The 21,761-nt window shown below is 42.0% G+C and overlaps 1 protein-coding gene across 2 annotated transcripts in view; it reads right to left on the bottom strand.

The window, feature by feature from the left end:
* Positions 1 to 15,494, bottom strand: part of SLC44A3 (solute carrier family 44 member 3) — a 104,242-nt gene extending 88,748 nt beyond the window's left edge. Inside the window, exons 1-5 of one of the 2 annotated variants that reach the window (XM_027862621.1) lie at positions 15,329 to 15,494; positions 14,529 to 14,636; positions 10,891 to 11,033; positions 4,254 to 4,390; positions 3,264 to 3,357 (exon numbers count right to left, since the gene is read on the bottom strand). In XM_027862621.1, coding sequence (XP_027718422.1) covers positions 3,264 to 3,357; positions 4,254 to 4,390; positions 10,891 to 11,033; positions 14,529 to 14,636; positions 15,329 to 15,355 — 509 coding nt within the window. In that variant the 5' untranslated portion in view covers positions 15,356 to 15,494. The remainder of the gene's footprint in view (positions 1 to 3,263; positions 3,358 to 4,253; positions 4,391 to 10,890; positions 11,034 to 14,528; positions 14,637 to 15,328) is intronic. The other variant, XM_027862622.1, reaches the window with a different exon arrangement.
* Between the last annotated feature and the right edge of the window lie 6,267 nt (positions 15,495 to 21,761).

Here is a 21,761-nt window from a genome sequence, read left to right on the forward strand (position 1 = left end):
AATGAAGGAGTTGGACTCAAAGACCTCTAAGGCAATGTCTAATTTTAAATCTATGATCCTATGATTTCCAAGGTCCGTCCCACCAGAATTCCAACACCTTCATGTTTTTTTTTCTATTTGATTCTCGTCTGAGACTTTCCACAAATTCTTCATAGAAACTCAATAATTGTAGGTCTTCCTGTGAATCTTTTACTATTTCATGGATTCCAGCAAGGCACTAAGACTTCCCAGCTGTTGTCCTTTGCTCCTGCTATGTGACTGCCCCCTTCCTTTTCTGGACATACAATACCTGGTTGGTATTTTTGATGCTGCTTCTGGCCTGTAAGGGATGATGGGTTAAATCCTACAGCTGACTTATTTTCACCATGCGTCTTTCTTTGGCCTTCTGGGTCACCTCCAATTGGAATTTTTCTGAGCCCACAGTGTTCCATGACTCGTAGCCAGGGGAGCTAGGAGCACCGGGAGTAAAGTATTGCTGAAAAATGGGCTTTCGAGGGATAAGAAGAAGAAGCTTGGAATTCCTGAAGCACTGAGTAGTTTCTCAAATGCTACTGTAGCTGCTCTGCTATTATTCAGTTTGGGGCCTAGCTAAATGTTTATCTGTAGCATCTGGCCAAGATATGTGTATTGATGGATCAATTCAATGGGTTATTTATCCTGTAAAAGGCAGCCAGGTGACTTAGCGGATAGAGCACTGAACTTCAGAAAGGAAGATCTGAATTCAAATCCTACCGCAGACACTAACTAGCTGTGTGACTCAGGGCAAGTCACTATAACCTCTTGCTGACTCAGTTTCCTCAACTGTTAAATGTGGATAATAATAACACCTGCTTCCCAGGGTTGTGATGATCAAATAAGATAACAGATGTAAAGTGCTTTGCCAAGGTTAAAATACCCTATAAATGTGGACTAGTGATTTATTTGATCCAAGGAACTCTCAGGTTACTCTCTACCAATGCTAGACAGCACCTTTTCTGTAACTTTTAACTTATTATTTTAGAGAGTTGCCTAGGGCACTTCAAGGTTAAGTGATTTATCCAAGGTCACACTGTCACTAATGTGTGTCAGAGGAAGGACCTGAAGCTAGCTTTTCTAGATACAATAATAATGACAGTCACTAATGTTTAGAGAGTGCTTACTATGTGCCAGGCACTGTGCTAATATCCATACTTTAGATATTACACTATACCGTTCAGTTGTTTCAGTTGTATCTGACTCTTCCTGGCAAAGATACTGGAATGGGTTTGCCATTTCCTTCTCCATCTCATTTTACAGATAAGGAAACTGAGGCACACAGAGTTAAGTGGCTTGCCCAGGGTCATGCAGCTAATAAATGTCTGAGGCCAGATTTGAACTCGGGAAGATAAGTCTTCCGGACTCCAGGCCCAGAATTCTATCCACAGTATCACCTAGCACACATTACATTATATTACAATATCTATATTTTATAGCCTGACTACCAGCATCTACACATCATAGACATTCTTTATCCATTTGGTTTTTGGTTTTTCCAGCAAGCATGACTAATCTCCCCTTCTGGAAAAAAAAAAAGTTTTACTGACCCTTTTCATAATTATTTCCTGATAGAAATATCATCTTCACCCCTCAAACTGAACTTTCTTTTGTAACAAAAAGCCAATCTCTTTTGATTGGCTGTGGATCTAAGAGCTAATTGAAGTAATAATATATTAATGATGTTATTGTGAAATAACATTGTTCAAGGTAACTGTATGAAGGGCGTGCCCATAAACAAAGTGGCCTTGAGCAGACAATAAATGCAGCATTGATTATCTCTGATGTTTAGCGGGCAGGGGAGAGGGGGAGGCGGTTCTCTTCTCCCTCACCCCGGCTCAGTCAAGGTGGTCACGGGACAAGTGGGGAGAACCAACCCCCTTCTCCCTTATATCACCTTGTGTTACCCAATATCTTGCTGCCTAATGGTTTGGTTTAACTCCTATTAGCTTCTTAGCTGGACGACCTTAGCCATGAAATTGATCCACCTTGAGCTCAGTTTTCTAAATGGTCAAAGCAGAGATTGCTCCCTGCACTATGGAGCTTCCATCCACGGTTATTACCATCATCTAACTTTCTTCTGAGGGCAGGAGAATGTATCTCTCTGTATCTTTTCAAAGTATCTCAATGTATGGTCCTCAGACTCATACAGGTCCAAGGACCCTTTCAGAGATCCTCAAGGTAAAAATTATTTTCATACTACTAAAACACTATTTGCATATTAAAATACTCTTTCCTTTTCCAACCACCTATCTGGCTGAGCTCATATTTTCTTTATACTTCAACTAAAACAACAGGTTGAATGCAGAAGCAGATATGAGAACCTGGATAATCTTCTATTAAACTAGACATGAAAGACAATTACAAAAATACGTAAAATAATGTCATTCTTCTCTTTAAATTTTTTTCTTTTGGAAAGTATAGTTACTTTCATAAAAATACATTATTTATGTTATCATGTAATAGGTCTGTAATGATTATTTTAAACAAATTAATAAATAAATATTTAAATTTGAACCACTTTTAATTTCTAGTATGGTAAATATCAATAGATATAACCTATATAAACCAAAGTTCTTTAGGGTCTTCAATTTTTAAGTGTAAAGGGGTCCTGAAATTTAAAAAAAAATCGAGAATTGCTATTGTAGCACAATAGAAACGGATTAGGAATCCACCAGCAGCCCTGGGCCTGCCACTTTCTTGTAGTACAACCTTGGATAAGTCACTTCTTTATTCTTGATCTCATTTTATGCATTTGTAAAATGAAGAGATGGACTATATCAGAGGTGCCACACATCTGCCTACAACATTCCTAAGTGGGGCTTGAACCAGATTAAAAGGAAATATTTAACAAAATAAATAAAAATCCAATAGAACATAGATAATATTAATATGTGGTTTTCTAAGTCAATATGTAGCCTGCAGGGATCCTTGTGTATGGTTTAGTGGTCTCCATTTCTATTCGGTTTTGACACCACTTGAAATGAAATATAAATTCAGGTATGCTATCTGAGCCTTGTGCCCATTTTACAGTAAGTGCAACCCAAATAAAATTCAAACTTTGATACTAACCTACTACTCTGGTGACTTTGGATAAATCAATCGATCAACTTAATCTCTCTGGGCCTCAGGTTCACCACAAAAATTGGAGGTTGAACTAGATAGCATCTGAAGCCCCTTCCAGCTCGAAAGCTAGGATACCACGATCTCTTCCACTCTTTTGGGCTATGAAAGCGTAGGCAATGTCTTACCTTGGTGGAACAGGAAGCCTGGGACACAAGGAGGCAGCACTTGGACTCTGGGTGTAGTTGACAGAATTCAAATTATAAACACAAAGGAAGGAACCTAAACACACAAAACACAGAGAGACGAGAATCTGATGAGTCTGGTGGGTTCTGAGGGTTTCCCTGTGTTTCTGTGATCTATCTCGACCCCTGCCCAGAAGGAAATCTTCCCTACAATATCTCTAACAGATGGTGGTCCCTCTTTCCAGATAGTGTCAAACGCCTTGTTCTGAGACATCCATCATCCCTTTTACTGAACTGAGGGTGAAATAAGAGTGAGTGAGTGAGCCTGAGCTGGGAAGAGAGGCTAAGGATGAGTGCTGATTAGGGCTCTGGGTCAGTTGAGACGCCCCTGTCTCTGTCTGTGGCTCTCTTAACAAAGCTGGTTTTTTACATGCCCCAGCAGCAGTGGTAGGTATTAGGCAGCACAGCTTTGTTGTGCAATAGGAAGAACGCTACATTTGGAGGTGAAGAACGGTTAAACGGCAGTTTATTTGGGGGGAAAAAAAAAGATCTGAAGATTTTAATGGATTGCAAGCTTCATCAGAGTCAGTACAGGCTGCTGCAGACAAAATAAGTAAAGTTCAGGGACTTCTCTCCCCTTCCTTCTTCTCTGAATTAACATAATTCCCCCCACTGCCCTTCCCGGTAATAAATCACCTTGCACTGGCCCACCTGTTGAATGGTGGCATTCTCCACGAGGCAAGAAATGTTTCCCAGCCTACAGCACATACACACAAGGAGCAACTAGTGTTTCAGCTCAATCCAGACACACCTGGATGAAACTGGACAAGCTGGAGAGACACCTATTGCCTCTACTCTCCAATGCAAGGAAACCACGGCAAGGAAGTAAAACACCCCAAGAAACTCAGCTCACAACATCCCCCGGCATGTTGCACATCTTGTTTCAGACAGGCAGGGAAGGGAGGGAGCTGGTCTGTGCTGCCTAATCCCTACCATTGTTCTTGGCGAAAAGCTCAACATCTTTCAGAGTGTCTAATTGCTCTTCTGGACAGCTGGATACGCAGAGAGCAATGGAATTGATTTTGAGGTCTTTGGTTTCCAGATCACAGGAATTCATGAAGAATACATGCCTAGGGAGAGGAGAGAAGAGATTTATGTTTAAGGTCATTATTCTTATTAATTTTTAACTGCAACCTTTAAAGTATTTGTGGGCAGCGAGGGCCTGGAGTCAGGAAGACCTGAGTTCAAATTCAGCTTCAGACACTCAGTAGCTGGGCAAGTCATTTAATCTCGTCTGCTTCAGTTTCCTCATCAGTAAAATGAAATGGAGAAAGAAATGGCAAACCACTCCAGTATCTCTGTCAAGAAGATCCCAAATGAGGTCCCAAAGAGTTGGATATGACTGAAATTTTTTTTTTTTAAAGTATTTACACAGTGGAAAGCACATTGGATTTAGAGTCTGAGGACCTGGGTTAAAATCCTGGCGATGTCACTTACTGCTTGTGTGATCTCTGAGTCTGTTTTCACATTTGTTAAAACAAAGGTATTAGGCTAGATCAGAGGTTCCCAAACTTATCTGGCCTACCACTTTTAAAAATATTACTCACCGCCCCCCTGGAAAATTTTCTTTAACTTTTTTTTTTAATTTGCATCATTTAAAAAAAAAACTGTGCCCCTCTTCCCCATTGTTCCAGCACCCCCCAAGTGGCAGTATCGCCCACTCTGGGAACCTATGGGCTAGATGACTTCTAAGATCCCTTCTAACTCTAAATCTGAGTCTATGACTCCACTATATTGATACTGGGCACCAAACAGAAGTATAAATAAAGTTCACATGGCCCTAAAAACATTAACATTTCTATTCCCTCAAACTTAACATCTCCACAGAGATATCTGTACTTGTGTGACTCTGGATCTGAATTTGTAAAATGAATGGGTAGGACTTGATAAGGCCACTAGGTAGTGCAGACACTCACTACCTTTGTGACCCTGGGCAAGTCATTTAACCTGTTTGGCTCCGGTTGCTGAACTCCAAAACTGGGATAACAGCATCAACCTCCTAGAGTTATTCTGATGACCAAATGAAATAATAATTATAAAGCACTTGGATGGTGCCTGGCATATAGGAGTTACTTAATAAATGCTTGTTTCTTGCCTCTTAGATGATCACTAAAATCCCTTTTGGTCCCATGAGTCTGTGATCCAGAGCAGAAACAGCCATTAAACAGAGCCTGGACACAGTTTGTGGTCGGTTGCCTAAAATATACTTATGGAAGTACTTACACATATATTTATATATAAGTATAAATATACTTATATTTAATATACACACACTATATATATGGACATGTTTTCTCCCTCATTAGAATGTAATCTTGGGAGTTGGGATTGTTTCATTCTTTGGGCTTATGTCTTTAATACTTAGCACATTCTTATTAGCTGTGTGACCCTGGGCAAGTCACTTCATTCCATTGCCTTGCAGACAAAAAAAAAAACCAACCTAGCACATAGTAGGTACTTAATAAATGCTTGCTGATTGATTACAATAAATGAGAAGGGCAGCATGATGGAGTTGAAATAAGGTCAACCTTCAGGTACTGCCTCTTATACAGACTAATAATGTGACTAGAGGGGCGTTGGAGGGGAGGGGGCAAGTCACTTTTCCTCTAAAGGCCCCTGGCAACTTTCTAAAACAACAAATTACAAATGAGTTGCTGCTCCATGTCTGAAGAGGGAGTTTCCACCCTGGCAGCTCCCCACATGAATGAGATCACAGGTCCCAAACTCAAACAGAATACATTTCAAACCCGAGAGTGTTCAAGTAAACTTTCACATAACTTTCCACATGGTTGCGGGGGGGTTGGAAAGTAGGGGAAAGGGGAAGGGATGGGGTAGAAAGGAACAACAGACTCATTTCTCTTGCATGAGGGCACACACGAGTATGCATGCAGAAACAGGTACACATTTTGTGCAGGGCAGCACGCGTGGCCCTCTCCTGCGTTCCCCTCTCCTGCGTTCCCAAAACTCTTAAGAGCTACATTTGGGGCTTGGTCTGGGGAGACTGGGCATTCTCCTTCTCCACTGGGCAGAAACATTCCCTCTCCTCCTCTCTCCCTCCCTCCCTCCCACTTGAGCGCTCCTCTACGCTGCTGACAGGAACGGAGAGCCTCAAAACCACCAGCAGCTACGTCCCTTTCCTTCTGCCTACCAATACACCCAGTTCTCCGAGTTAAACCAGCAACAAAACCACACATTTCTCCTGACCAAAATCCCCTTCTTCATCATTACCTCCTCAAGCTGTTGTACCATCTTCTTCTTTCCTTTACTATCAAAGTTCTAGAAAAAGTTGTTGCTAAACTATCTACTCACTCAATCCTCCACCTCCTATATTGAGTTTCTGTCCCCAGTCTCCTGAAACTATTCTTTTCCAGGTCAACAATGGCTTCCTAATTCTTCAGTCCAAAAAGCCCCTTCATAAGCTCCCTTGATCAGTAAGTGAGTTTGAGTGCTGGAGTGGCAGTCAGAAAGTTGTTATTTTTTGTTATTGTCATTGTGTTATTTTTCAGTTGTGTCCAACTCTTTATGACCCCATTGGGGGTTTTCTTAGCAAGATACTGGAGTGGCTTGCCATTTCCTTCTCCAGTCCATTTTACAGACAAAGAACTGAGGCAAACAGGATCACAAAGGTAGAAAGTGTCTGAGGCTGGATTTGAAGTCATGAAGACAGCATCTTCTTGATTCCAAGACAAGTGTTCTATCCACTGTACCACCGAGTTGCCCCTTTTAGCAGTCAGGAAGACCTGAGTTCAAATCCTGCCTCAGACAACAAAGAACTCTGTGAACCAGGGCTTATCTTCTTTCATCCTCAGGGGTTAGACTTCATGGTTTCTAAGGCCCCTTCTAGCTCTAAATCTATGTTCCTATGACTATACTATAACACCTAGTCCTGTGGACTATTGATGAGTCTTTTGCTCTTTAGCATTCCATGACATGGCTTTCATGTACCCCTGCCCTCTTCTTTTTGGTTTATTTCTCTGGTTCTTCCTTCTCTCACCTTCTGCGGACATCCCCCAAAGTTTTTTTTTTAAATTTTATTTATTTTATTTTTAATTCGTGGGATAAAACAAGCATTTCTGTAACAGTATAATAAAAAATGATTGTACATGAAACTGCAAATCTATTATGTACAACTTGGTATTCCTTTTAAAAATATAATAAAGCTATCTATCATGCAAATTTCTTTTCCCCCCTCCTCCCTCTATCCCGAGATGGTTACCATTCTTCACACATAAAACATTCTACATATACTTCTAATTACCAGTTCTTTCTCTGGAAACTCTTTCACCCTCTTCTCTTCCCCACCCTGCCCCTTTTAGAGATTTTCTTCTCTTCTATTTATATTATCTTTTGGGGCAATCTTATCTAGTCTCCCGGCTATCTCTATCTTTACCCCCAAACTCTTCACTGAACTCTAACCTTATTTTCCCAACTTCTTGTCGAATGTTACCATCTCCACCTGGATATCCCTTTGGTATTCTGAACTCTATCTGTCCAAAACAGAACTCATCTTCCAACCTTGAAAGACTGTCATGTGTAAGAGAGGTCAGATTTTATCTGTTTGGCCCCAAAGGGCAGACTAGGAAAAAACATTTTTTTTTAAACAATGAGAACTAGCCCAAAGTGGAATGGATTGACTTGGGATATATCCTTGGAATGGAGTGCACTCTTCATCAGTGGAGGTCTTCAAGCAAACAGACAGATGGCCACTTGTTGGAGTTGTGCGTGGTTTGTCCTTTGTTTTTGAAGAGGACCGTGACATCAGGGAGATGATGACATAACTTGCGGCTGAATTGGATTTGAGTGAGGGAGAACTGTGCAAAGTCACCAGCCTCACTTTCTCCTCCAGAGCCATCACCTGTTGGCATATGTTGTGGTGGGATTCCTTTTGGGCCATAGGCTGGACTAAACAACAGCTGATATCTCTTCCCTCTGTCACGTCCCTCTTCCTAATTTTTCCATTTCTGTTGACGGCACCACCAACCTCCCAGTCATACAAGCTCCAAACCTCAGATTTCTCTTTGGCTCTTCCCCGTCCCTTATCCCTACATGCTCAATCAGCTGGAAAGACTTATGGACTCTACCCTCCTATAACTGCTCTAGTTCAGGTCTTCATCATTGTTCAAACAGACTACAGCAAGGAACAGCTTTCTAATTTGCCCATCTGTAATCTCTCCCCTCTCCACTGTGTCCTTCACATCATTATCACAATAACCTTTTTGAATACACAGATCTGATCACACTATTTTTCTGTGCTCAAGAGTAGTTTAATAGCTCCCCATTCCCTACAGAGTAAAATACAAAGTCTGACATTCAAGGCCCTCTACAATTGGGTCCAACTTTCCTTTCCTGCTATTCTCCTTTAGTCAAACTGGACACGCTCTTCCTGTTTTGTGTCTAAAGAAAGCTTATAAGCTGTCTATTGAAACCATTCTTTTTCTTTTTTTTTTTAAAAGGCTGCTCCAAGTTTATTCGTTTCTGTTGAGTACAAAGTAAACAAGTTACTGAGGCTGCTGGAAAGCACACAGGTCATTCAGATAGCAAAAAAAAAACCCAGTAACAGTGTGGTTTCTTTTACTTGTTTTTTAGTGTTTTGCTTTTGTTTTCCTTTAAAAAACAAAACAAAACACACACAAACAACACAACTACTTCTACACTTAAGCAGCCTGTCTCTTCTAAGGGAATAGGTGGAAGAGGGAAGGGGGAGAGGGGAGGGGACATGGGCTCTGATGCCTAGCACACTTCAGAAGCAGGGGAGCAGCACGGAGGGCGCTGCTGCTCGTGGAGAAGGCCCAGGGCTGGTCTTGCTGGGCTTGCTGACTCGCTGCTCCCTCATGGCCTTCTGAGCCAGGTCACAGGTGATCGTGCCGTGAGCAACGTGGAAAGTTCCTAAGTGCTCTGGGGATTCCAATAGAGTTGTCATGAATGGATGACTTGCCTTCCCAAAGAAGAAGCCTGCCCAGCTGTCCCTGGGTCTGATTTGGGAAGACCAGGATGATGGGGGATCACTTCCTCGGAACACTCAGCCCTTCCACAGGAGCTGTTGCTAGAAGTGGAACCCAGACGCCTTCGGTGGCGGTCATGGGCTGCTACGAGTGAACCGCTGGATGGGAGTGCTGCCATGGTGCTTTGTTCTTATTGTGATGATGTAAACCTTAGCGGCGGCTCCCGAGCAGCCCTTGTCAGGCAGCGGGCTGCGCGGACGATCATGGGTGACCTGGCTCGGGGGAAGGGGCGCTAGGCCACAGAGCCCTAAGGGAGGATACTCCATGGCAACAAAAATGCGAGAGATCTTTGGGTTTGAACCATTCTCTTTCTTCAAAGACATTACCCCATCTATGAAGTTTTCCATGATTATTTCTCCCAACCTCTCCTTTGCATATACTTGTATTCTACCTAGTATTAGAGCTGTTATAAACAGTTGATGTCTCACCTCCTTCCCCACTGACTGTATGCTCCTTGAGGGCAAGGCCTATGTCGAGGCCAGGGGTGGAGAACCTGGAACTTCAAGGCCACATGCGGCCCTCTAGGTCCTCCAGTGCAGCCCTTTGACTGAATCCAAACTCACAGAACAAATAGCCTTAATAAAAGGATTTGTTCTGTGAGTTTGGATTCAGTCAAAGGGCTGCACTGGAGGACTAGAGGGCCACATGTGGCCTCGAGGCTGCAGGTTCCCCACCCCTGGGCTAGCCAAATGGGCTACTTTGGAAGGCAATGGGCTTCCCTTCCTCAGAGTCTGCTTGCAAACCTTGCGCTGCTATATAATTATTGTTATTACTATTATTATCATCCCATTTCTTGTAGGGCGTCTTGTAATAGGGGTTCCTTTCTGGTATGGTTGTGTATGAACAAGATGGCTGAGGTCCCTTCCAACTTTGAAATTCCATGATTCTGTATGATTTCCCACCTTTTTATTTCCTGTGTAAGTACAGGCTCTTCATCTAGTAGGTGCTGAACCAGCGTTTGCTGAGTTATCGGATTAAACAGATAGGGTGCTAGCTTGTGGGGGTCACAGGACCTAGGTTCAAATCATGTTTCTGAAGATTACTACCTGGGTGACTGTGAAAACACTTATCCACTGTGGGCCTCAGTTTCATCATCTGTAAAAGGAGGGAGTTAAATCAGATGCCACCTGAGGTTCCAGCCAATTCTGGATCTACTATCCCATGATGTATAATTAAAAACAGCTAGGTGGCACAGCGGATAGAATGCTGGGCCTGGAGTCAGAAGATCTGAGTTCAAACTCAGCCTTGGACACTTACTAAGTGTATGACCCCAGGCAAGTCACTTAACTTTTGTTTGCTTCACTTTCCTCAACTGTGAAATGGGGATAATACAGCACCTACATTTCAGGGTTGTTGTAAGGATCAAATGAGATATTTGTAAAATGTTTAGTACAGCACTTGGGACGTAGCAGGCTAACGCTTATTCCCTTTCACCTTTCCTCTATAACCCTACGAACTACAGCTGCTTTGCAAAACATACGATGCCACAGATACATTATCATAGTCATCGTACCTGAATCAGGGACAATGATCTCAGAGCCACTTAAGAAACTGGCGCAGGCACTTACTTCCTTCCGGTCATGTCCTGTCCAGAAAGAGGGGCCCCTTCCACGGGGGAGTTCTTCTTGCCACACACATTCCCATAGCTGTCATAGCCAAACACCAGCCTTCCGGCAGCTCCAGCTATCACGGAATAGCCCATGATGAATGTCTAGGTAAAACCCAAAGAGAGCATGGGGTGAAGCTCAGCCTTATCCCGACAAAACTCACTGCTAGAAATTCTCAAAGGAAAAATCTCATCATAGGATCATAAGACCTAGAGTTGGGATGGATCCGAGAGGCTATCTAACCCCAACTCCCTCATTTTACATATAAGGAAACTAAGGCCCATGGATATTCAGCAACTCATTCAAGGTAGTAAGCATCAAAGGCAGGATTTGAACACAGGTCCTCTGCTAGCAGAGCTGGAGCTCTTTAAACTGTAGCACTCACTATTATCTCAGATTTCTCTTTTAGTAAGTAGCATTAACAGGCCCAATTCAATTAGGAACCCACTACCCTTCCCCATATTCCATATTTCAGCTTCATGGTTCTCCACTCATACAATAGGCTGTACTTTTTAACTGCTTTAAAAAATCTGACGATTGGATTTCTTTGCATTTTTTCATCTTTAGGTATAAGGAAATTTTCTCCTCACCCAATCCTGCTTAAGACCTGCTAATTTTTAAACTGGGCTTGGGAGACTTTGAATCCTGCCTCCGATTCCTCACCTATAAAATGGGTTCAGTGGAGGGAACATAGAGATAATAGTATTTCTGATGTAGGTACATAGAAGGTTGTTGTGAGGATCAATGAGAAAATCTATATAAAGTTCTCTGTGCACTTGAAAGCATGATATCATATTGTGTCAGCTGTTATTCTTTCTCATGAAGATAATAGATAATTTTCTCTCCTAATTGTTCCTGGATTACCAACATGAGAGTTGCCCTTCTACCTTCTAATTCTGTCTTTTCTCCATGTCTAAGACTCTCTCTCCTTTGGAAGAACTGTTCTGAATTCAGCGACAGTAAGGTTGGTTAATGCAGACATTTTATTTATAAAGAAAAGACCATTCAAAGATGAGGGCCACTCAAGTCAGGACTTCCTCCCACCAATGAGATGGAGTAGACTTCTTCAAGCAGCATCCCTCTCTCTGCTGGCCTCATGACTTTCTGCTTGGCCCCAGTTAGACACACTGTGCTTGGCCCTTACTAGAGGCAGTCAGCTTGCCCTTTTCCCAGGGCTCTGACTTAGGAAAGTGAAGGCCTTTTTCAGCTAAGGCTTCCTTCCCGGAATGGGCTTGGAACTGAGAGCTGATGATTAAAATGAGCATTTGTGAAAGAAAGCAGCTCTGTGCAGGAATCTCTTTGCCTGCCTTTAAAGGTTAACACGCACTCTAGAATAATGTGGGAAGACATACAACCAGTAGGGAAAATTAGTGACAAAACCTGAAGGAATGTTACATAACTTTCTCCAATGGACAGTACATAAATGGTCAACATTTCTCCCTCCCTCACCCTGAAAAAAACCCAAGGGCCCTTGAAACTCACCCTCAACCTTTCTATTCTACCTAGAATATTTTATTTTATTTCCACATATTATGTTTAAGATGACAGATTTACAGCAGGAAAGGGCTTCTGAGGTGACTTAATACAACCCCTTAATTTTACAGATGAGAAAATTAAGAATTTGAATCCAGATTCTCTGGATTCCAAATTTTATATTCTTTCCACTATGCCATACCAGTTGTTCACAACCAATTGGCATGATAAAAGCTTTAGAGCTGGAAGGGAGCTTAGAAGTCACTTAGTCCAACCTTCTCATTTTACAGATGAGGAAATTGAGGCCCAGAGGGGAAGAAGGGAGGTGGCATGGTAGATGGATTGCTGGCCTTGGAGTCAATACTGACTGCATTCAAACCCTTCCACAGACAGGTCATAGCTGTTCGTCCATGGGCAAGTCATTTAACCTCTCTTGGCCTCAGTTTCCTCATCTGTAAAATGGAGATAACAACAGTACCCACCTCACAGGGTTTCTGTGGCCTCTTTTTTTTTTTTTTGTTCACAGGGTTTCTATGAGAATCAAATGTGATAATGCATGCAACAACTTTTTGCAAATCTTAAAGCATTATCTAAAAGTTGGCTATTGTTATTATTATTCTTGTTGACCTGAGGTCACACTGGTAGTGGGGAGTGCCTGGATTTGAATTGTAGCCCAAATCCAACCCTCTTCCCTCTGTACCACAGGGCCTCGTTGGAAACCAATTAGCAGTCAACAAACATGGTCTTTACCAGTGCTACCTGAGGACAAAAGTGACACCTGCCCACATTCAATGCAGACCTGGGCTCCAAGCAATGGGGATCTCATTCCAGGTGCTCAAGCCTTAGAAGCTGTTCCATTGCTTTCAGAATTAATCATTGACAAGGTAGCAAATGGTAAGCCCCGACCAGCTGAGGTCAGTCCCTCTTGTTTACAATGAATAAAAGAGCTCTTTTCAGTTACAAAAGGTGGGTCTTTGAGAAGAGACAGGGGGACCCTCGGAGGTAATCCTACAAACTCTTCCTGCAAATATATGAGCTGGCAAGATTAGAGATAAAACCAAATTCACTTTAGCTGGAGAAAGGCCCACCAACTTCTATACACATATGTTGGAAAGGAGGTGAGAGGCAGTTTTGTGTGTGTGTGTGTGGTGGGGTGGGGAATCAGTACCATTCACCTTAAAGCTAGGGCCAGGGCGTTGTTAACTGCTGGCTGCAGGCACAGAATATCAAAAGGGCGTGTGTCCAGGACAACTCCCAAAAGAGACACCTGGACACTCTCCCGGGGTTTGTCTCAGTTTTAATTGCCAAGTGAGTAATCAAAATGTGTAAAAATTAGGATTGTGGATTTAGAGCAGGAAGGGACCTCAGAGGCCATCTAGACAAACCCCTTCATTTTACAAATGAGGAAAACAAGGCCCTCAGAGTTAACATGACTGGCCTAAGGTCACAGAGGTGGTAAGTGGTAAAAACTGATTCCAACTGGATGCTAATGTTCCGACTAGAAATCTAACATGTTTCTCAATATGCTAGGCTGCCTTCCATAATTCTTTTCACCGGTTTCCATTTTTCTGTTTAACAAAAAAGGAAATCCTAAATCACCTTCTGAGAATCACCTGTGCTCTCTGTCAGCAATCTCTGGTGGTAAGAGGATAAGCAAGCACACATCCACAGAAAGCAAAATGAAGACTGGATGACATTATCATCACTTGACAAACTCCAGTGCCAGCGTCCCTTAGAGAGGCTCCCATTAAGATCTGGCACAAGGCCATTAGGAGAAAATTTCACATGAGTTCAGGCCACAGGCCACAGGAAATTTCCAACAAGACTCCTCAGGATTAGCCATACAACACAATACAATGCAATACACATTAATTAACCGCCTAATAGGTGCCAGGCACTGTGCTAAACACTAGCATTTATATTTTTATAAAGCTAATTACAAAAATTATCACCGCAGAAGATGTCTGGGCTTTGTAGAACCTTACAACTCAGTCTTCTAGGCCCTTCCAGGCACTAGAACCACAGTTTGAATTTAGGTGCATCATTTCATATAAATCTTCTCTTCCTTCTCTCTTTCCTCTCCTTACCCCCCAACAGTCCGCCCTCCCCTCGGTCAATACACTTACCAAACCGACCCAAAAGAGAAAGAACAGGATTAACCAAGCTGGGTCTGTGCATTTTCTATAAATCTGGGGTCTCCACTCTCTCTGTCTCGGGCTTTCCTCTGCAGAAACCTTTCAGAGAGAAGGAAAAACATAAGAGGTGAGGGGGGGGCGGGAATAAAAAGTAGGAGAGGCTAGTAGAGGATTAGTAACCACGTGGGTCCCAACTTCCCAACCGAACCCCAGGAACTAAAATTGAAAGCTTTTACTTTTCTAACTATTCATTAATGGCATAAATAAAATACCGGGAATTACTACTGACCCAAGGGAAGGGTAGTTGTTTAGAAATCATTTTTGAAAGTAGCATTCGCTGTGCAAACCTTAAAATGCGATATAAATTCTACTCGCTGTTGCTGTTGTTGTTATTATACCACCTGCTCTCTGCAGCCACACACACCTGGATGCAGCTTTAACTCCATGCTTATGGCTCGATGCCATCCTCAGCGGCTAGAGCCAGGTCCCTTATTCCACTCCTACCACCCACACAGACTGCCCTTAGGAAATGAAAGTAAGAGGAGGGGGGAGGAGGGGGGGGGGGGGGGGGAGGGTGCAAGTTAGGCCAGGGCCCTACAGGTGGCCGGAAAGTTTGCTGCAGCTGGGACGGCTACGCCCCACAGTTCTGCGGCCTGGGGTACCGGGGCCGCTTCACTCCGCCGGCCCCAGCCCCCTTGCCCCTTCCCCCGGGATGCAATGGGACAGCAGGTGCGGGACCCGATGCCCACCCACTCCCTGAAGGCTCCCCATGGGTGGAGCTCGGCGCTTACCAGGTACTCCCCTCTGAAGCACGGCATCCTGCCAAACGGCTGGCCACCCGCCGCTGGGGACTAGGAGTAGGGGCCACCCCCGCCGATGCCCAGTACAGGGAGATGCATGAGCTGCGGGCACAGCTGCCCGCAGGTGGTCCCTGTGGCTGCAGAAGGTGGAGCTGGGCGGGCAGCGCCTCCACGTGGCCAGCGGGGGCCTGCGGGGGCGTGGGCTGCCTAGAGTCTTCAAGGCCAGCGGCCCCACCCCTCGCACCTTTCTCCGCCTCTCCCAAGCCCCGCCTCAGCATCTCCTAGCCCCACCTCCCCGCCGGCGTCCAGGAGCCAGGTGACTTCCTAAGTCGCAAAAGGACCAGGACCTGGGCGAGAGTCACATTGTCTCATCTGCCCTGCGAACTTCATACCTGGGGGGACTAGAAAACTGGGAGGCTTACTGCCTTCCCGGGACGCGCTGCACCCGGGAGCAAATACAGAAACCCATTTGTTTACCTCTGGATGGAGTGGGAAGGGTGCTGCAGGGATTTACATCTTACTTGGGGGGTATAACATGTACACAGATAAATAAATGTGAAACATATGCAAAACGATTTGGTGAGGGTTGGGGCAGAAGGAACCTGAACAACTAGTTGGGGTATCACAGAAGGATTCTTGGGAGAGAAAGCATTGAGCTGATCCTTGAAGGGAGTTAGGGATTCTGATAGATAGGGCAGAGGAGAGAGAACCTTCTTTTTCTATTTTCTTTTTTTTCTACAAACTGAAAAATCTTTATTTTCTAGAAATAAGTCTATTAAAGATAATAGAATGTTTTTTGGGGGGCATTTGTTCTTAGGAGGTTACAGTAAAGATCAAATGATATAATAAGGTATGTAAAGCATTCTATAAATTCCACATATTATGACCCTTACTGGATTATAAATTATCTGAAGGTAAGAAACAATGCTCTTAGCACAGGGCTTGGTACATAGCAAGCAATTTATAAATGCTTATTGACTGATATAGCTCCTTCTAAAAGAGGACAGATGCTAAGATTTTAGCTGGGAGAGGTAATATCTTAATTCATGGAATTGGTACACTTTGCTTTCTCATATGCTATGTTTCAGTTTCACCAAGACCTCGTAGGAAAAGTAGAGCAGGTGTTGTTAAAACCGATCACAGAAAGTGAGGCTCAAGGGGGTAAGTGGTCAGTAAGGAGAAGACACGGTAGGATGTAATTGAGGGGCCACTGTCTGTGACCTTTGAAAAATCATGGAAAATGGAGAGGTTTCACTGGCAGAAGATAGATAAATATCCTGACTTTTTTTCTTTCCCTTTTTTTTTAAGAAAAGGAATACATTCTTCAAAGTCAGAGTCAGTAAGTTTGACTTCAATTCCTGCCCAAGTTCAAAATTCATTTGTCAATCATTTTTTAAAAATTCAAAACAAAAGTACTTATTGAAATAAGATTGTAAGAAAAGCATCAATAAAACACTTTCCCCCATAATGCTAAGGCACTACTCTCCTCTAAATACATGTATTGGCAGTAGGAAAAGTGGACATGTGAAGGGAATACATGTAGCCAGGTAGCCTATATGACCTCTGATTTTTCAGGGCTGCTATTATCTTCTGGTGATTTAGTATTACTCTTGCTGGACCTGCTTTCTACTTAGGTTGTTGTTTCTACTATTCTTTCTTCCTTTTTTCATTCTTTCTTTTTTCTTTTCTTTCCTTCCTTCCTTCCTTCTTTCCTTCCTTCCTTCCTTCTTTTTTCTTTCTTTCTAGAAAACAATTTGTTGATAAACCAAAATATATTTTCTCTCCCTCCAACTCCCCACTCCATTAGAAAAAAAAAAGAAAAACAAATTCCTTGTAACAAATATGAATAGACAAAATAAATTTCCTGTTCAAATGTTCAAAATATACATCTCATTATTCACCCTGAATCCATCATTTCTGTCAGGAGGCAAATAGCATGTTTCATCATTGGTCCTCTGGAGTCATGAATGGTTATTGTGTTGATCAGAATTCTTAAAGCTTTCAAGGTTGTTTTTATGGCTGAGCAAATTATGATATATTAATGTGATGAAATACTATTTAACTATAAGGAATGATGAAGGGAATAGTTTCAGAAAAACCTGGGAAGACTTATACAACCTGATATAAAGTGAAGTGAGCAGGACCAGGAAAATGATTTATGTAGTAATAGCAATATTGTAAAGATAATGAACTGTGAAAGACTTGATAATTCTGATTAACACAATGACCCACCACAATTACAAAGCACTCAAAATGAAAACTGCTATCCACCTTCAGATGGAGAATGGACTTAGAATACGACTTGAAACATTTTTTTCCTCCTTTTTCTTTCTTCTTTTTTTTTTTGAGTGATGCAGAAATTTATTTTGCATGACTTCATATTTGTAATGGACTTCATGTTTCTTGCCTTTTCAATGGATGGGGAAAGGGTGAGGGGAGGAAGAGAATCTGGAACTGAAAATAAAATAAAATTGAATTTAAAAAAACACAAAAGTTTTTGACAAAAAAAAAAGGAAAATGACAATTGTTGGAGGGACTGTGGGAAAACAGGCACATTGATGCACTGTGAGTGGATCTGTAAATGGGTATAACCATTATGAAAAGCATTTTGGAATTATAAACACACACACACACATCACTAAGTAGTGAATGCCCTTTGACCTAGATATATCACTGTTTAACTTTCACCCAAAAGAGAACAAAGAAAAAGAAAAAAAAGTCCCATACTCCTATACCTTTAGCATAGTGCCATGCCAAATAAATGTTTATTGATTGATATATAAAAAAATTTATAGCAATTTTTTTGCGGTAGAAAAAAACTGTAAACTAAGGGGGTATCCATCAGTTGATGGATGGATGAATAAGTTGTGACATATGAATGAGATGTAATAAGATTGTACTATAAGAAATGAGGAAATAGATGATTTCAAAGAGATAATCAGAAAAGACTTGAATGAGTTGATGCAGAAAAAACTAAGTAGAATTAGAACAAGTTGCACTCTAACACTAATGTGAAAATGAACAATTTTAAAGACTTATAAACTGATGAAAAATGAAATGAACAAAACCAGGAGAACAATTTACACAGTAACAACACTGGACATGTTTCTGTTGGCTGTTGTTTTGCTGGGTGTGTGGTCTCCACTAGTCACTGCTCCAATGGTCATGTGGGCTCCTTTGGATGCTGAAAATTATAGACAAACTGGGTCTGTGGCTATATAATTTTCTTTGTTTTCAGCTTCTGGTTCTGGCTAAAGGCCTTGGCTACGGTGTTCTTGTTCCCTCATATTTCCTTCACCATGCTCTTTCAGTTCGAAGCTCCATGGCTTTTACAAAACAGCAACCCTTAAGACAGAGCACCTGCCCTGTGCCAGGCACTGTTAGGTTCTGGCAAAACAAATATAAAAAGTGAAATAAGGCCCTTGTCAAGGAGTTTACATTCTAGATACTAACCAAAGATACTAACCAGTATCTCTTGGATGGTTCTCATTGTGTCGTCAAAGAGATTTGACATTTTCCATCTTTTCCCATCATTTATTTTTCATTTTCCAGCAAAGGTTATGCTTGGTTTCAACTTCACTAACATCGTGCTTTCCCTAGGATAAACTGATCCCTTAAAATCTCATCAGCATGTAGTGATGAGACAGCTTTTGAGACTCAGCTTTTGATACTCAACACGATCTCACCTCCCTCACATTGCCTCTCTTCTCGGGTTGGATGTTGGAGCATAGAGCTACAAACTCCTCCTGTAGCTTTCTTTTATAGAGGGGTTGGAACTTTGCAGGGAACTTCATTTTTCATCCATTGCCTTGCTTGCTTTCAACTCCACCTGGTACCCCTTCGTTCTCTCCACTTCTCAGCTTCCTTTTGTGTAGTCTTCCTTTATTAAATTGTAAGCTTCTTGAAGGCAGGGCTTATTTTTCTTTTTATTTGTATCCCCAATGCTTAGTATAGTGTCTGGCACATTGTTGTTTAGTTGTTTTATTCAGTCACAACTCCTTTTGGGGTTTTCTTGGCAAAGATATTGGAGTAATTTGCCCTTTCCTTCTCTAGATCATTTGACCGATGAGGAAACTGAGACAAACAGGGTTAAGTGACTTGCCCAGGGTCACCCAACTAGTAAATGTCTGATGCTAGATTTGAACTCAGAAAGATGACTCTTCCTGACTCCAGGCCCAGCACTCTATCCATTATGCTACCTAACTTTTACCTGGCACATAGTAGGTGCTTAATAAATGTTTATTGAGTTGAGAATTGAAGTTTGGAAGGATTCCCAGTTTTGTGTCATGAGCAATTAAAAGAAAAGTTGTATTGATGCCTTTTGTTTGTTATGCTACAGTGATTTTCTGATATTCCCCCTCCCCTCTTAGTGAACCCTGCTTTGCAATAAAGAAAAATAGATAAGCAAAACTAATGGAGAGTTTATGTCACATTCTGAACCCATAGTCTCTCTTCTCCTTCCCAATGAGATAGGAAGTATGATTTATCATTAGTTCTCTTAGATACCATCAGCATATTTAAAAGCATTTCTATTTATACCTTTCTACAAGTAGTCGATTTCAGACTCAAAGGGAATGGGGTACACCATTGTAGAACTCCTTGGTTGACAAACATCCTTTAATTTCTCCTCTTTGGGTTTGATAACTCAGCCAGTTCAGAAACTACCTTCATTTGACTTCACTTGGTTTCTCAGGTAGATGGAGTGAACCAAGTAATTTAGCAGAACAAATGATCTGTCCCTCCCCCAATTTCTTCTAGTTTACCAGTGGGTCAATTCTGCCTATTTAGTACTCAAGTTCGTGCATCAACAAAGTGGCTAAAATTCCAAGAGACTGAATGAGGAGGTCTAGATTGTTGGCTTTCTTTTGTTACTAGTATTTCCATTCAACCACAATTCCCTTTATTTGTGAACTAGAACTAAAAAAGCCCTTTGGTGGCATTTTTTTTTTAAAATTTCTTAACATTTATGCTTGTGAAAGTCTCATCATGCATTAATTCAAGTTTTGTGATCTGTGCACCCTTTCCTTCAAAAGATGCTGGTAGATATTAGGAACACAGTTCTGATGGATTACTCAATTGTTTTTCATCTTGAGAGTCCATATCTGCCATTTGATGCCCATTAATTATTAACTGGAGTCTTGTTCCTCCCAGAAAATAACTTCCTCAGGAGATTGAGTGAGGGTAACGATCTCTTCAGGTCCATCCTGTTCCCTTTAGAATGCAATTTCTTGAAGGATTTGGGTCATCTGCTCTTTCTTCGCTAAGGTGCCGAGTCCTTAAAGGGGGTAAAGCTAGTGGGAAAGATGTGATGGGGACAACTTGATGAGGCCCCCATGGATACCAGATAGCTCCCTGAAGGGCTGTGGGACACCTGAGATCCTTGAACAGAGAACAAAGTCTTTCTTTCCAGGAGAAATAAGGCCTAAGGGGCAAATACACTGGGGAGACAGAGGTCACTCATTGATCGATATCCAAATGAAGGTAGGAACTGATGGATAGCAGACTGTTTCTTGGGGATTAGTTTTAATGATGGGAAGGAAGAGTCCCCTCCCGTTGGTCCAAAGTACAGAAAGAGTATGGCAGGGCAGAAGATAAGCAGTTTTGTCTGTTTTGTCTGAGGCCATCTATGGAACCAGTCCTAAGGAAGTAAGTACTCAATAAATATTATCACAGGTGACTCTCACCTGTTTGGAACTGATTTTGTACATGGGAATCTACATTTGCATTATCAGGCCATCACTTGCCTCTGGCATAAACTTGATTTGAGTAGCCAAGTGTTTAATAAATACAATTGCAATCCTTAGGTTTGGCAGCTTGTAGTAGAGTAAAAGAACATCTCAGGGTGGAGTCCCAGGACATGGATTTGGATCCTGTTTCTATCATTTAGGATCATAGATTTAGAAGGGAAGGGAATCCAAGCCCCCTTATTTTAAAAAATGAAGAGACTAAGGTGCAGAGAGTTTAAGAGATTGTTTAGGGTCACATACCTAGCACCAAAGTTAGGATTTGAGCTCAGGTTTTCCCAATTCCAAGCTTAGTTTTGTACGTACTTTGCCACTGAAATGACTTTGGGCAAACCCTTTGATGGCTGTTGGCCCCCAGTTTTCTGTAAAACAAAAGGTTTGGAATAGGCAGGTTTCTTCTGTCTCTAAAATCACAATCCTCTGATTCTTGTGTCAAGATTGCCTCATGAGAATATAGATTTTGGGCAATTCTTTCATTCTCTTGGCTTGGAGACCCCACTCAGGAAATCTGAGACTATTTTCTGCATGGCCATCCCTCGCCCCAAGTATATTAACTCCCTGCTTGTAGCTGCATACTTCACAAAACTTTAAAAGGAACATTTTACTGAAAGGTTGTATTGAAAGTGGATTTTGGGGAGAACGCAATTGCCTCCATTTTGTCCTATACTTGACACTATTAT

The sequence above is a fragment of the Vombatus ursinus genome, unplaced genomic scaffold, assembly GCF_900497805.2.
Source record: "Vombatus ursinus unplaced genomic scaffold, bare-nosed wombat genome assembly UNPS02014769.1, whole genome shotgun sequence".
NCBI lineage: Eukaryota > Metazoa > Chordata > Mammalia > Diprotodontia > Vombatidae > Vombatus > Vombatus ursinus.